We start from the raw sequence: 16,335 nt of genomic DNA on the forward strand, positions 1-16,335 counted from the left end.
ACTCTGACAGGACCCACAATGAAATTGGCTACTGAGGTTTCTTAGATCACAGAGGATTGGATTCCTGCTTTTTTTATGGACTGTAAGTTTTGTCCTATTCACCAGGCATGCACAAGCATACTGGGCAAAGAAGGTGCCCAAACTGACTGCGGGAGAGTCATAGAATCACAGAAAGGCTTGGGTTGGAAGGGACCTCAAGGATCATGAAGTTCCAACCCCCATGCCACAGGCAGGGCCACCAGCCATGAGATCAAGTACTAGATCAGGTTTCTTGGGGCCCCATCCAACTTGGCCTTAAACACCTCCACGGGCCTCGTCCAAGAGAGTGGTGTCCTCGAGAGAGAAGGAAATGGCTGAAGAGTATTTATGAGTGTAAGCACACCGATGGTGGATTGAGGATCACTATCCATAACCCAGACACAAGTTCTGCTTGTATGGATGATCGCATCTTGAGACTCAGTTCGTGTTTAAATTGAATCCAATGCCAGCATAACAATGCCTTTTCTACGTGGCATCTTCCTGTGGCTAAAGCCATTACCTCCTGAACCTTCTAACAATGAACAGCTGCAAGCAAATGCTAAAATTAGAAAAGCCTTCCTGGACCTCTCTGGGAGAACTTCCGTGGAGTATAGCTGAGGGAAACGGGGAATGAATCTTGGTGGATCTTTTCAAATGCCATCAGTGGAAAGAAGTAGAGAATTGCTGCACGGAGAAGGCCATAAATGGCAGATACTGGGAGGAGACACTAGTAATGGTGAAGGAAGGCCAAACTATTTACCCCGAAAGCAAAAGGAGTAAGCAGGTACCACCTCAGCTGTAGACTGAGATTATATTCTACAGACTTTCCGTGTAAAATGAAATATATATTTTGTATACATTTTTATTTAAATAATAATAATAATTGTGGCACTTACCTTTCCAACCACTTCCACTGCAGAAACCTGTCGAAGTACATGCTGCTCAGGTATTCTTGGAATGGTTCCCCACTGAGGTGGTCAAGGACAGATCTATCTCAGATGAAAAGGATATATAAGCATTTTAAAATCCTGAACTTGGAGCAAAAGAGAAACAAAACAAGAGGAGAAAATCCAGACTTCTTGAATGGTAGGAGCATTTGACTTCTGCTTAATTGCTACTTTATTTTACTCATTGTTTTAACCTAGGAACAAAGCGCTATGCTTAGCGTGTTCCATAACAGAGGGCTGCAGAGTAATATGCACTGGTTATGCTTGCTGAAAATTAACATGGATTCCCCCTCTGGCTTAAATGGATTTTTATAAAGGCTGCCAGACATTAGACAACAAGTATATTTGCTTTTCTTAGTAAACTAAGACTGTCTTAATACAACACCCACAGGAGTAGAGCTCTTAAACTTTGGGAGATGTTTATGTCTGGGTTGATAATTTCTGGATGAAGCCCATTTTTGTTCAAGAGAATATGGTAGGGGCTTTTTTTTTTTTTTGAGTAAAAAATACAATCAGTCTCAACTTCTGCTATACAAATAACTGTGGTTAAAGTCAAAGGGTTTTTCCTAATAGCTGTGTGCCTTGTGCAGAAAAACAGAGGAAGGAGAGTCTGAATAGGGATCTGGATTTATTTCTGGATCAATAAAAGAATTTGGGGGCTCACATTGTGATAGCAAAGTTGTTAAGGAAAGGACAGTCTGCAAATGTCACCAATAATTATGTTCCTTACGACAGGCAACAAGCAGTCTGAGACCAACAGACATTCCCTAAGGAAAGCCAAAGGTTTAGAGCCAAGAAAACAGAGGCTGAAGTGAGAGAGCTGCTGAGAAGGAGAGGGCTATGCTGGTCACTGGAGGATGCTGACCTGGTGGGATTGGTTCTTACTTGGATTACTGGGGCTGCTGCACCTGCCTCTGCTGGCAGCAGTGCCACACATAAGTGTACGCAGACCCTTCTCTAGGTTTTGCTGAACGATGAAATCCTCTCCAAAGAACTACTCTGATTTGCAAATTGATGAACTATGGCTCATCTTTGAGTGGTCCTAGACTTGAGCAAACAATTTAGGAAGAATAGTGCATCTTCTCAGCTTAGTTCCCCTCCATTTCTGATCCACTGTTCCTCTGCTTTTGGAATTTCTCAGCGGTTTGAATCATTTGAAAAACAATTCTTGCACCATACATTTGCAAGAGGCAAGTAATTGCAAATATTCCATACTCATCAGTCAAACTGCTGTCATTTTAATTAGCTTTTATAGGACATAAATCATACAGGATTTCATAAGGACATATTTGTCTTAAGAAAATTCAAGTTTACAAATATAAACAAAAAATCTCACCCAGCCTTAATGAGCTTTAACAAATTCTCAAATTCAAACTGAAAATTACTGGGGAAATTGGAGGAAAGCAGGAGAAAAAAGTCAAAATACTGAAGGTCAAAACAGCATAGGCAGCTATACACACATTTCTTCTAGAGACTGATCTTATCTAGAGCAACTTCTCTGTAATTCATCCCTGCTCCTGCTCCAGCAGGAGTAAGTTCCATATTTGTGTGCACGCTCCCTTTTTCGGCCTGGCTGTGAACACTTCCAAAATTAACATCATTCTGTGCATTTAGTCAATACCTACAGCAAGTTTTAAAACTTCCTTTTGAGCTCATTTCAGTCCACTCAAACAATCAGCATATTTAGGTACACGGTCTCAAAACTGGGGTAATTTATCTGTTCAGAAGAAGGAGCAGCTGTCTGCGAATCAGAGCCCGAATGAAGTGGAGCTCAACCTTAGCCCATCGCATTCAGTTAATTAAAAGCTTCACGTATTTCAAAGAACAATAGCTGCCTTTCAGCACTTGTTTGCTTTTAGTTCCCCTCTTTGGCAACAACAAAGTGCATTTTACAGTAAACTGTCAGCTTTCAAATCGATTTCAGAAATGGAAACAGACATCAGGCCTTTCTCTGTCAGGCACAGCTCTGCCTTTGTCATTGTGACTGGCACACACAACTGGTGCAAGTTACGCTAGCATCTCAACACGGACACTGGGCCAATGCAAGTAAACTAGCTGTGTTATAAGAGAAGGCCAGAAATAACCCACATCTCCTACCAATGCAAAGAATAACTGGAAACAGAAAAGGTCAATGAAATGAGTCAAAACAATGAATGACAGCAGAGCGAATTTTACAAATCCCCATTACATCATCCAGGGAAAACAAACTGCTCAGCCAGAAACCACACGGGCCAGCTTGTGATGATCCCTCCTTTTCATATTTCTGTTGGTTTATGATCGCTGGCATGAACATACTCAGGTCAGTATTTGCAAATGCAGATTGCATACCTGGAGCTTTAGCACATAATGGTACAAATGGCCTCACCACTACAAAACTTGATAAGCCTTTTCCCAGACAAAGGATGAAATAATGCACGTTCGTTTGAACTCCACAGACAGACAGACAGCATTAAAAAAGCCCCATTCTCCTGCTGAAGATTTTCTGGAAAAGCCATGCAGAGCAAGTTTGCACATTCCTCTGTCTAAATGGACTGTATAGCCACTTAATTTTTATTCACTTTGAAACAGAGATGTTTTCTTTGGATGCATTAGCATTGTAGCTCTTTTCACGCAGCATGAAATCCATGGCTGGTTCACTTGGCTAGAATGCTCTGTCAAATACCTGAAACACTAAGTGCTTGTGTGTAGCGTATATAATGGCATGGAAATATTTATTACATTTTGTTGAGATGAAATGACTTCACTGCTTGTCAGTTGTGCCTCTAAGATTATGAATGTAAGCTGAAGGTGCATGTCCTGATTTCAAATCGAAATTTCTCTCTTGACCTGACAGCCTTTGCAAGCTGCTGACTGCAGCCGTGTGGTCTTCGGATATCAAGTTATACTTACTTTGTGCAGTGAGAGAATAGCTCTTTGCAGGGGCTGTTTTCCAGTTTTTCCTCTGTCTGTTGGATAAGATCTTGACTGACTTCTGGAACGCAGGCTGGAGACTGGGGGGAGAACAGAGGGGCACATTATCTCTGTGACGAGGTGCATTCTCCTCTGTTAGCATGTAAAAGACACATTCATTATTTATTCCCTGCGCTGCTTCAATTCAATTCCAGTGGTTGTGTAAAAGCAAAGGAGCTTTACGTCAAACAGCAGTAAAATAGGATACCGTGGTAACTCGCTCCACATTCCACTCTATCCTCGTACTGCTTTCCTGCCTTCTCCTGTACCTTCACCTCCTTGCCCGCCTCATGAATATGCAGGACCCTCTCCTTGCCAGTCCTTTGAACTGCTCCCTTGCATCCCACGAAAAATGTGCTGGCCTCAACTGCGTACAGGCCATTCTCTTAAACAAAAGAGAAGTTGCCCAGAGTTTTCACTTAATTGATGATTCATTGTGCTGTCTGAAAAATCCATCTTTTTTTTTTTCTTAACTAGCAAGGTTTCAAAGAAAAACAAGAGCAGAACATTTGTATTTATTGATTTTTATATAAATAATATAACAGGATGCATGCAAAAGTGTCTGGACGCTTTAATTCATCATTAGAAGGACAAAAATAATCTCTCAGTTTTAAAATAATCGTATCAAAAAGGAGCTATGTCAACCAAGCACATAAACTTTTTTCATCCTCTCCTCCCTTCAGAGAGATTGTACATTCAGCTCCTTCAAAAAGCCCTTACCCAAGAGAGGTCTTTTGCAGTATGCCTTGATGGTTAACCAGATTAAGACCTTTGGGACTAATTATCTATAAAGACAGTTTTTAGGCAGCCCACACTCTTACTCATTAAAAGTATACTGTAATTATACACAAAAGTGTAAATGCCTGTATGTGAGAGGGAGTGTGTGTGCGCAGCTATTTATAGACATTTTCACATTCACGTGAAAGCCCCTTTCTATGACCAATAGGATTTGGGAACTTTCAGTACACAGAGCCACAGATGGGAAAAACCCCTCTCGCAGAAGGTGCAGCACTGGGTAAGGATCCCCATCCGCGGCCATGACCACCAGCTGTACTCAGTGGGTGGGTCACAGAGCATCATCACTCATTCCTGGCCAGATGTTCTCATTAACTCACCCTTAGAGATATCTTGGCAAGCACTGATATGCACTGCAGGCTGAGTTCAGAAGCACTGGCAATGAAGGCAGAGGAAGGGGCAGAGGCAGAACCAGATAAAATCTCCGACATGAAAGATGAATTAAGTCTTTTACCTTTTCCTTCCCGTTGCTGAAATGCCTGAGTTGAGCCTGGTTGTGCCACGAAAAGATAATTTTTTCCACTTGAGTGTTTTTTTAAGGGGACCATGGTTTACAGAACTGTCTGAGTGTGTTGCATAATGCAGTTTCACTATTTAGCCTTGAAAGACAATCTGCAGAGGACGCTGGATATCACTGACCTCACTCAAAAATTTCCTCATTTCCACCATATATTCCTCCATTTAACCAACAAAAGATATCTAGGGAACATCCACTTTCAATCACAAAGAATCTTGCAAACTATTAAGGAGTCTCACAGTTCCTTGGGAAGTAGAAAAGCTGACATATTCTGGGGCTGAGAACTGTAGAGCAATCTCAGGACATTAGATAAGCTACAAAAATTCCTAACTGGAGATAACTAAGACTAAATCTAAGCCCTAGCTTTAGCACAAGGAGTAGGGAGAGGCAAAAGAGTGAAGCAGTGAAAGAAGCAGGAATAAAACCCAAACATCCTTTTTTCCAGACCTACAGCTTCTGGATTGAAAATATGGGAAAAAAATGCAGGAAAGGAGAAACAAAGAAAAAGGCTTTTTAAGGAATGTCCAGGTAGGAACCAGAGCCCAGTGACCAGCAGCATTTCAGCTGATACCAACTAGGAACCATGAATTAACATCCCTTGTTTTACAGAGTGCTCAGTTAATGGGGCGTGCTCTACAAGCTGAAATGCAACCCAGAGCTTATAGATGGCTGCGAGAGCCTTTGCTCTGACACGTGGTTATCTTGAACATCTCTGATTTATGGGGTACAGAAACACTGCTGAACTCCATAGTCTCTGTACTGCCGTGGATCAGGAGTTTATTTTCTGATGTGAATCAGAAAAAATGATACTAGGGTTTCTAGATTGAAATAACTGCCAGTAAAAACTAGGATCTGCTGTAGATTTATAGACCAAACTGGGAACAAAAAGCTATGTATTAAACCATCCAAACAAAGCCCCATACTAAAACGATAAGACATTTAGACCAAGTGACTGGATTCTTACAGATGCTCATCAGCTTCACTTCTCATAGTCTTCACTGGGAACAAATATCCCTTAGTGGTGGTGTTGAAAACCACACACAAATTTACTGCAGTTTCTTGCTTACGTTGCCATCTCCTTAAGTCCTGAGAGCTTTGAAAAAGACCTCATTTACTCTAGTCCCAAATTACAAATAAAAGGACCTCAGTGTGGACAAGTAGATTTGGAAATTCTGCATGCCCCTTCCTCTCTTCCATATATCCATATCCTCTCTGCTGTCAGAGTTACTGCAATAACTCAATCACATTTTGTCTGAGATCAAAGAACATTTGGAAAAAATATAAATATAAACAGAAACTAATAAGTCTTTTTCATAAAGTTGCAATGAAATTCTTATAGAGAAATGGGTAAAGAATGAACGAAAAAAAGTGTTAAGACAACGTGGAAAGTATTTAAAAAGGCATGAACTGTGATTCCTCTCTCCACAAATGAGGCAATAACTACAATTGCAACTCTGGGCTTCAGGAGAGCCAGCTCTGATCTCTTCAAGCACGCGCTTGGACGTATCTCCTGGGTTACAGCACTGGAAGGTAAGGTGGCACGGAGAGTTGTTTGACATTTAAGCACCACGTTGGCCAAGCTCAAGATTGGTATATCCCTAAGAGTAAGAAATCAGGCAAGGGTGGCAGGAGACCCATCCCAATAAGCAAGGAGCTTGTGGAAAAACTCAAATGGAAGAAGAAATTGCTTTAGCAGGGGCTTGTGCTAGAAGACCAGAAGGCCAGAGACCCCTTCCAACCCCCATCGTTCTGTGCTCTGTGGAAGACAGTCACCACGTGGTTTTTCAGAGCCACCCATCATGCTCTGAACAAAGCACAAGCAAGATAACGATATCAAGTAGAGATCCACAACTACACTGACATTCTGTACGTGAACTACAGAGTCACAGCACAGAGCAAACGCTGTACTAAACCACTCCACTTTCTGTAACAGAAATCACCTTTTTCTCAAGCTGATCATTTCTACCTACATCTGTAGGTGTAGCAGGAGGAATAGCAGCAGTATGCAGACCTTCACGTTTTGAACTGAGAGAGGCAGAGCCCCACTCATACGGGATGAGGTACCTGACCTCACCCAACTCTGCACACTCCTAGGCAGTCTGTGTATGGCCCTTTCTGAGGTTTTCCTTAAGACTTCATAGTTCCCACTGCTCTCATTAAATAATGATTTTCCTTGTTTGAGTACTGTGCATATCAACAGCCTTCAAATCTTAAATAAAACCAGAAACAGTTGCAAACCCGAACCCAGCTCATCAACCTACTTTTGCTTCTCTGGAGAACAATTGGGTGGCACAGGTTAGGGATGTAAGCAAGCATTTGGATCCCAAGAGTGAAAACTTCCAGAGGTGATGCTTTGCCCGCTCAGAAGAAAAAGTTCTTTCTTCCCTGGAGAGGTGTGAGAGGTTTCTGCAGCCCTAATGAAACAGTTATTAACTCCCTCCCATTGCATTATAGGTACTGACTGTAAAAGCAAACTTGGCTTTCACCGGGAAACAGACACCTTTCCAAGCAGATTAAATGTCCTGCAGCAGCTGGGAGACCCACGCACCGTGATTAAGACCATTCCTTCTGAGCATGGGAGAGGGGATATTCTGCTAACTCTTCAGAAACACCTGCAGAAACCTGTGACATTCTCTTGTATTCCAAACAAAACACAGAGTAGTTTTAACAAATGCAATTCTGTAGTTTCCTTAATGACTATTCCATTGCTCAAAGGTAAAGAAATTGATTTGGGTCTCACTCACAATAATGTAAATCAGATGCCAATCAAATCACAAAGAAACACTAGGGTAAAGCTAATGGAACTGAACCCAGATTCATGGTCAGGATTCTGGCAGTGCCAGAAGTGCTTAAACTGATTCAACAACAATTTGTGTCATCAGATTACTTTTTTTGTTTAACCACATAGAAGTCCAAAAGTCACTTTCACCAGGCTTTGACCAAAATCTTCTATCTCCTTTGTCTTCACATTTATGTGCAGAAAATAAGAACCTTATATATATTTTGGTGGCAAGGCAACAGTTCAATTTTATGATGCCCTCATTTAATTTTTAAGAAAAAATGCAACTAGGAATGGGTTTAGTGTTTATCTGGAAAACAGGAAATGGACACAGTTACATTGAGTGCCAGTAACATACTGAGAAAAAAATGCACTTCTAAATCTTTTTTTTTCCTAATCTAAAAGACAAAAGACAGCCTCCTAGCTGCTCTTTCAGTTCGATAATGGCCTGAGAACAGCTGAGATGTCACACACTTGTATGGTTGTATCAACAAGAACTTGGAGTTTCTTACAAACTGGACCTGAGAGACAGTTTTCATGTTTTACTAAGAGGTTCATTTCAGGTTCTCCCCATTCCCCTCCACTGGGATGCAGTGACTGGTAAGAGCACGGTGGCTAGAACTGAAGCTGCATGCCTTACCTGCTACACCTAATGCCACCCCTAAATATGAGTTCCTGGTGTGTGCAGAGGGCAGCACTGTGACAATACAGTCTGTCTTTGCTGCATTGGCAGAGTTGTCCCTGACAGTCTAAACACAAGGAGAACCATGCCATGCAGCTTCACGTATGCTGCATCTATAACCTTCCCTATCGCAGCCCTCAGCTTCTCACTGAGGAACCAAAGAGAAGCAGAATCTGATTTAGACTCACATGAAAGCTTCCAGGCTGCATAACTCCCTATTATCTGTTATTTAAGCGTCGTGTTGTATCACGCTACTTTAAAATGTAAACTCTCTTTTTTTGACAGACTGTAAGCTTTGCCGCAGGCAACTTCACTCAGCCCTTCAAGACACAACATTGTTGACCTTCACTGAACAGGACAGAAAACAAATATGCCAACTCATAAGCTCATGCCTATACACTTGGCATGGTGCTTACAGCATTTCTCTGATGGTGTTTCCCCTGTGACTGGGGGAGGACACCCGGCCTCTGTCAATCTGCCAGCTAAGCACGCTCACTGTAAAACAGGCTGAAACACCACGGAAGGCATTCAGGAGACTGCTGGGGTGAGCAGCAGGTGCCTGCAATGATTTCCAGCAGCCCAGGACAGATGTGTGGTGACACAAACCTACCTAAGTGTCTGTGTGCAGATTTGGTGTATTGCCTGGGAAGCTTCTGTTTCTGTGGACAAATGAATGTTGAGAGGAACCTGACCCCCATCTGGGTCACCATAGCTGGAGAAAGCTAGAGGGAGCTGACCAGAGCAAGGATGTATTTGAGGGCTGGGAAACATCCCTGGAAGAAAACAGTGAAGTTCTGAGAAACTAGATTTGTTTAGTCTAGATAAGTAAGAGTGAAACATGAAAAAGGTATTTTGATGTATAAATGTTTTTAATAAAGAGAACAGGAAATCAGTTATTCTGCACACTCTGGTCTGCTCTGACAGAATGATTTGAAAAAATCCACATAATTGGATGTGAAGATTTTTTTCTGACTTTCCTCGTGGGTTACCACAAGAAGATGTGTACTGTGCAAACTGTTCTCAGAGGTACGAATGCAGAAAGCAGAAAAGCATCTGGTGAGGATCTCCATGCATCTGATATGCAATAGGCTCTGGAGCCTCCTTCCACTCCTCTGTAGCAATGATTCTGCAAAACTCTGCTCTGAAAAACACTGGTGCATGCCATGGCCCTGAGAACACGTGTGTGATTTTATGCTGAGTGCTCACCAAAAGAAACCTGCAGCTCTGAGCAAAGAACCTCTGCCTTATTTGATTCCTCCTTAGGAATAAGTACCTTCTTTACAAATGAACAGCCCTGCTTCAAAGATATTCAGTCACCACTGTCTCCTACAAAAAAAAAAAAAAAAAAAAAGAATAGCTTGCAGAGCTATGAATTTCAGCTAACTATTTTGAACAGAAGAAGGGATGGCATGGACTTTTGTCAGACTGACTTTGCAACAGAGTAGGTCTTCAGTCCAGAGAGATAGTGGTAATACTTTATCCTTTCACAGTGCCTTTCTTCCAAGAAGCTCAGAACTTTACAGCTTTGTTGCATGATTAAGCCCTGTCCTGTGCTGGGAGTTGTGCAGTATTTTGAAGAACAGGATGGTGAAGAATTCTGTTTTGCAGAAGTGTTGATCATCTGCACCAATGACTGAAATCAAAGAAGTCTTACTGAGCTAAATGAAAACCAGAGATGCTAAGAGTCTTCAAATCAGTTCACTTGTAGCTTTTGGAATTAATCAAAAAGGAAATAGAAACCTAGAAATATGGGTTTGTCTTTTTATAGCAACTCTTACCAGTGGATGAGTCATCATAGTATCTTAAAGCACAATTGTTCATAAGTACAACGACGATACGGACAAGAAAGTCACCAACCTTTTTAGAATGAATAGACATCATACAAACGTTATGATTTTAACTGCTCTCCTGGCAAGTTTCAGACGTGCAGCCATGATACTGAAAATTATAAGTGTTACTTTAAAAGTCACTAGCATAAAACGAAGTGCAGCATATGTTATGTCTCAGGTTATGAAAACATTCCACAACAAACTAACTTAAAACAATTAAAAATGTTTCAGTCAATGGACAAAAGTTCAAGCCATAACTTTTCTTGAGCTGTCTCTGGTTCCCAGCACATCTGTCTTAATGATATGTGTATTTTCAGATTTTGACAGCAGTTGTCTGCATATCATCTATTTGCAAATCTCTACACAGAGCTAGTGGGGAGCTCAAAACTATGGAAGAAGCAGGCTAAAATGAACTTTACTGTGAGATGGTGTCTGATGTGATGTGAAAAATTGGTCCACAAAGACCTGGAAATAATGGTTTCATCCAGCAGCTGTGTCGCTGCATTTAATTTGCCATCACACAGCTGTGACCCAAGGGACCAACAACAGAGGGCAACAGTTTGTGTCACATACAGTGTCATATGCAATGCCATTTCTGCTGTTGCTCTGGCACATCACATCCCACTACAGAGGAAGGCTGGTCTAGCAAGGGAAGTAGTTAACAGGGCAGTAGCAGCATTGTGATTATCTATGGTGACTCTGAGGCCAACACTCATAAGAAGTCCTTAGTAGGACTGTAATTAAACAGGCTACTACATGAAGGGAGCCTAACTAGATGTATGTATGTCATCTTGGCAGCTGCATGGTACATGCAAAATCTGGGAATGGCAAAGGTTATATGCTCAAGTTATACAAGTTTTCAAAGGGGAAAGGTCATACAAGGCCAAACAGAACATCAGGTTGTGCCTCCTTGTGCTTCCTGTGCTTATCTGCTGCCTGTGACCAGAGATTCACCCCAAGAACTGGCCCTTGGCATCTTCCTCAGGACCTGCACAGCTGCCTGCATGGCAGGAACATGACACCACAGGGCACAGCGTGGGCTCAGCCTGTGCCATAACTGGTGAGCAGGCTGAAAGCAGTGGCGAATGACAGGGGAGAACTATAAAAGAACTGACAGGGAGAAATGCAGAGGAAGGTAGTGAGAGAGGAGATAGAGCAGACAGTCTTGGTGGCAGTTTGATTTTAGGAAGACCAGGTTAGGCATGCATTTCAACCTGGTGAGGCAAAGGTTGCCAGCACTGTCACAGCACGGCAAGTCTCCTTACTCCTTTTGGTGTTAAGCCCAAAAATGTTGGAACATTCTTGTTTCTTGCCCTGTGCCTGATCTTGTCTGCTCAGATTTAGCAGTATTTGTTGTAAACAGCCAAATTCTACATTGGGAGCAGCTGCAACATTTTAAGTAATCAACTTCTGGGTTTTCTTTTTATTTTTTGTCCTACCACAAAGTCATCTGGGTCTGTATGAGGCAAACCAGTAAAGCACAAGGCTTCATAATTCCAGGATATTTTCTTTGAGATGACAGATGTAGGAATTGGCAGTGAGGTAGATGGGGAACATGGAGAGCAGCTGTACTATTAGCAGTAATTTATCTATTAATACAGTGTGCAGACATTACCTGAAGAAGAGGGAGTACATACTGCACTGCGTACACATCGTGAGAGCTAAACCTTCCAGTGCAAACCAGTTGCACCAGCCCTGGGAATGGGAGGATGTTAAATATCTCACCCAATATTACAAAAGCGGTTCATTGAGCCACTCTTATGAAAAACAGCCTGGTCCTGCATCTCTGAAACAAACAGCAGTGTCAGTACTGAGAGCAAGATCCCTTGCTGGTAGCTAAATGAAGCAAATCAGCACTGCCTATTAACTGCGGAGTTTGTTTTGTAGCTGCAAACCGATCTGGAGCCATGATGAATCTGTTTTCCCTCAAATTCTACTAAATTATCAAAAGATTTGTTGACACAGAAAAATACAACAACTGAAGGAAGACAATGGAGCCCTCAGCAAACAGCTGAACATGTTCTTCTGCCCGGAGGGGCTGTTCTAATCCACCACAAAATGCTAACAACCTCAGCTTACGGATGTACACACTGTAGTAGACATCATCTAGCTTCAGGACGACTTGCTCGCCCCAGACTCACTGGGCTGCCCATTAGGCTTCAGCAAACCCGTGGGTATGGAAAGAAGTTTCTTCTCTGGATTTCCAGCATCTTTTTGTCTTGGTGATCAGGCATGAGTTGCAGCCTTTGAACTGTGTTATTCCTTGGACAAATTAGCAACCACTGTGGTGTCTCTTCTGACTAGAGCATGAAAAGCACACGAAGCATTTTTCATGCTCTCCTGTTAATCACCATCAGGCTCTGCTGCCTAACTGGACTTTGTTATGTGCATTCTCAGTAGACCTTTCTATAGCTGTGACAATTGAAATGCACCTTTCTAGAAACCGTATTTCTGCTCCTGATGGGGACAACTGCAATGCAAATAGTGTGAGTCAAAATGCTTCCCAAATAAAAACTTTCAATCCAAGGTGTGGTTTCATCAGAGTGTTAAATTATTTAGTTCAGAGAGATTTCAAGGCATAACCACAGCATTAATTACACAGCAACAAAAGAAGGGAAAAGATCGCCTGGATCAAGGAGAAATTTCCTCCTGGCTCCTATAGATGACCAGAGGAAATCTTTCAAAGCTCCATAGAAAGCAATTTTGAAATAACAGAATGTCTCAGGGGACAAAGTAGTTGTCTCCTCAGTTTCTTGCAAGTCGTGTGAATCAGCTGCAGGCTCTATGCTCTTCAGATAAATAGAGCCACTCACCACAATCCCAACCAGCCATGGGGTTTCTGGTACAGCTTAGATTAAGAACATAAACTGGTCACCACGGAAGCTCTGCTTTTGACTCAATTAGTGAAGAACTGGGCTCCACAAGAAACTCACAGCAAGATATTTTTCAGTGTCTTTCAACCCTATTGCTTCTCCACCCACATTGCTTCAATAAATCTTTGGAAACCTTCTCACAGAGGTTTCCTCACTTCTAAAAGAACTTTTCCTTTGTGTAGACACAAGGTTTATTGGTTTAGGAGTGCTTATAAACTAGACAGCTGAAATTGTTTTATGTAGACATAAAGGGGAACTGAAGTATGTTTGACTTGTTTTTGCCTTTTCCCCTTCTGAAAGCGTTAAGAACAGATTCAAGTATGAAAACAGATTAACTACTTGGTGCCAGTAGCTGTCAGTGGGATGAACAGTTTAAGAAACAGAACAGAAAAGAAGACTGATACTGACCAAAGTTAGGCTACTCACGCAATCCTTGGAAGTGCCTTTGGTTCAGAAGGTAACCTTTTTTTAGCAACCTCTACTGAACCATTGCCATAGTGTATTTCCACAAGCAGCCAGATGTTTGATCATATTTTTGGAAACAAACAGTATTCTCCACATTAGTGGCAACAAAGATACAAAGATGATAAGGCAGTTTTGATGGCTTCTGTTCTCAGAAGGTTTCTTCTCTGGCCATGTGTCTTAGTATGTTTGGATAGCATCCAGTGTCCAGTCTCGTATCAGAACCTTTCTGCCTTTTAATGTCTTTCCTCACTGATGGATAGCCTAAAAATTAGCAAGCAAACTTATGTTGCAATAGTCTCAGCTTGGCTTTCTCTGGTAAACCAAATGTCATTTGTTCCATTAAAAAAATCTCTGAAACTATAAACATACATTTACAACCTCAACGTTATTGAACGGCTCTCTTGCAGGAAAACAAACAGATGCCTCTTGAATTCACTCCTCTGAAACATAAGCCTGTAAATATCAGTAACCCTTGCCTTGGAAGCCATTCTCGTGCTGAAGTCCACGAGGTGTTTGCTTTGAATGAAGGTAACTCATGCATGAAAGTGTGATCCAGGTTGCACTTAAGCCTGAAGTGCTTCATCATTTTCAGTGGGGATTCTGCAGATTTTGCCTTCATCTTTTTTTTTACGTGGGAGGCCAAAATCCCAGGGAAATATCTGAATGGAGAAACTAAAATCCAACGGAGAGTTTGGGAAGGCCTTGGAAAAGATTCGAAAGTGAAGTAAATAAATATCAGTCAGGAAACGGCGGGCTACTCACAGGAAGACTGCAAACATACAATCACAGAATCACAGAATTGCTCAGGTTGGAAAGGACCTTCAAGATCACTGAGTCCAACTGCAACCAAACCACACGACCCTAACTCCAGCAGCCCATCGCTAAATCATGTCCCTGAACATGAAAGCAAACAAAATCGCTGTTAGCACTGATGGAAACAGGTCATTCCCTAATCACCTGTGTCACACAATCCATTAACAATCATACGGTAATTGCCTTCAGCAAATAATTGAGAGGGGAGGCGTTTATTGTAGGAGATGACACACTGTTTGCAGTGGCATTTTCCACTCTTTCTCTGCTTTGCTTATGGGACAAACAGCATCTGTGCTAGGATAATAATCTTGCTATACACTTAATTTTTGACTTAGGTTTGACACAAGCTTGACTAAATAATAATAAATTAACATACAAGCTGTGGCTTAGTATGCAGGTTAAATGAATTATGTGAGTATAGCTGTATTACTGAAAACAACAACAACAACAACAGAGTGGAATAGGTTGAAGTGCCATACTTCCACAACGTGAATGTGTTGGTTTCATTACAATCCACCTCTAGTTCAAGGGATTTTTTTTAACAGTAGTTTTCCTATTCTTGATGCTTGTCTGCGGGTATTTTAATGAATTTAAACACATTTATTTTCTGTGAAATCTAAGACATTCCTTTTGGGAGTGCTGTAGTTCTTGATTCCAAGTTAAAATAATGGAAAATCGTTAACTTTGTGATTCTTCCAATTGCATCACTCCAGCCAAAGATGTCAGCCTCAGGCATTTCATTTCAATTTGCTTGGCCCATCCTTGTAAGGCTGCTCAGTTGTGAAGTTTGCAGCTGAAGAGGCTGTTTTTCCAGAATCCCAACGTCCTGCTATTAGGGAAGCAGGTGAGTAAGAAGATACGTTTAACAATTTTTGCTCATATGCTTCTTCATTCTCTTCCTTGTTGAGCTCAAGTCTACAGTTGCCTGTTACTACTTCTGAGTTTAGCTCAGTGAATCTTAAGCCCAAAAGACATTTGTCGACCCGTTTTGCTTTTAGCTTCAGAAAGCCAAAGCTGAAACAACCTTCCTGCAAGTTGCAAGAGGTGCATTGAACAGCTGTGGAGGACAATCAAAGGTCTCCTGTAACTGCCCACAGAAATCTGTGTGGATTTGCCATACAGTGTCATTTAAGGCACTCTGCATTGTACTTGGAGTGGAATTCACCTCACCGCACTTTAATCATCTAAGAAATGAATCACTCGAAGTCACCCTTGGCTCCCTTTACTGGCAAAGACAGAGGAACTCCATCTCTCCAACCTAGGTACCTACTTGTGTTTGGATAGGCAAGTGTACAGTGCATGCCTTGGGAGCGTAAGAGGCTGGACTCACTAAAGATCTATTTCAATATGTCATTTTGTGTAAAAGTTGCCTCCTGCAGACAGCTTTGATGTCTTGCAAGGCAGTGTTTCAGACAGCTGAAAAACTTTGATTCCTTTTTCCGAAGTGGACACATTTGTCAGACAGAATAGACTGTATCTGGGAAAGCTGAATGAACCTTAAAGGTTTAGCATTAACTTCCCTGGCCATTAGTCAAGTCAAATGAACCGTATGTAAGTAGAGAGAGGTATGCAGATGGGATAAGGAAAAGATAACTCTTTGAAAGGACAAAAACCCTGGACTGCATCAAAAGAGGGGTGGCCAGCAGGATGAGGAAGGTTATTGCCCTC

At 41.8% G+C, this 16,335-nt stretch overlaps 1 protein-coding gene across 3 annotated transcripts in view; it reads right to left on the reverse strand.

The window, feature by feature from the left end:
• GRK5 (G protein-coupled receptor kinase 5) overlaps positions 1 to 16,335 on the reverse strand; it is a 213,834-nt gene that overhangs the window by 81,034 nt on the left and 116,465 nt on the right. For 2 of the 3 annotated variants that reach the window (XR_010622786.1, XM_065746392.1), the window contains exons 5-6: positions 3,855 to 3,955; positions 915 to 1,007 (exon numbers count right to left, since the gene is read on the reverse strand). Coding sequence is in view for 2 of the 3 variants with exons in the window: in XM_065746392.1 (XP_065602464.1) it covers positions 915 to 1,007; positions 3,855 to 3,955 (194 nt within the window). In the remaining variant the exon portion in view is untranslated. Of the gene's footprint in view, positions 1 to 914; positions 1,012 to 3,854; positions 3,956 to 16,335 lie in introns of those variants that run through there. The other variant, XM_065746393.1, reaches the window with a different exon arrangement.

This window comes from Cyrtonyx montezumae, unplaced genomic scaffold (genome assembly GCF_038088225.1).
Source record: "Cyrtonyx montezumae isolate F1298 unplaced genomic scaffold, pur_monq_1.0 scaffold_4, whole genome shotgun sequence".
In the NCBI taxonomy this organism is placed as follows: domain Eukaryota; kingdom Metazoa; phylum Chordata; class Aves; order Galliformes; family Odontophoridae; genus Cyrtonyx; species Cyrtonyx montezumae.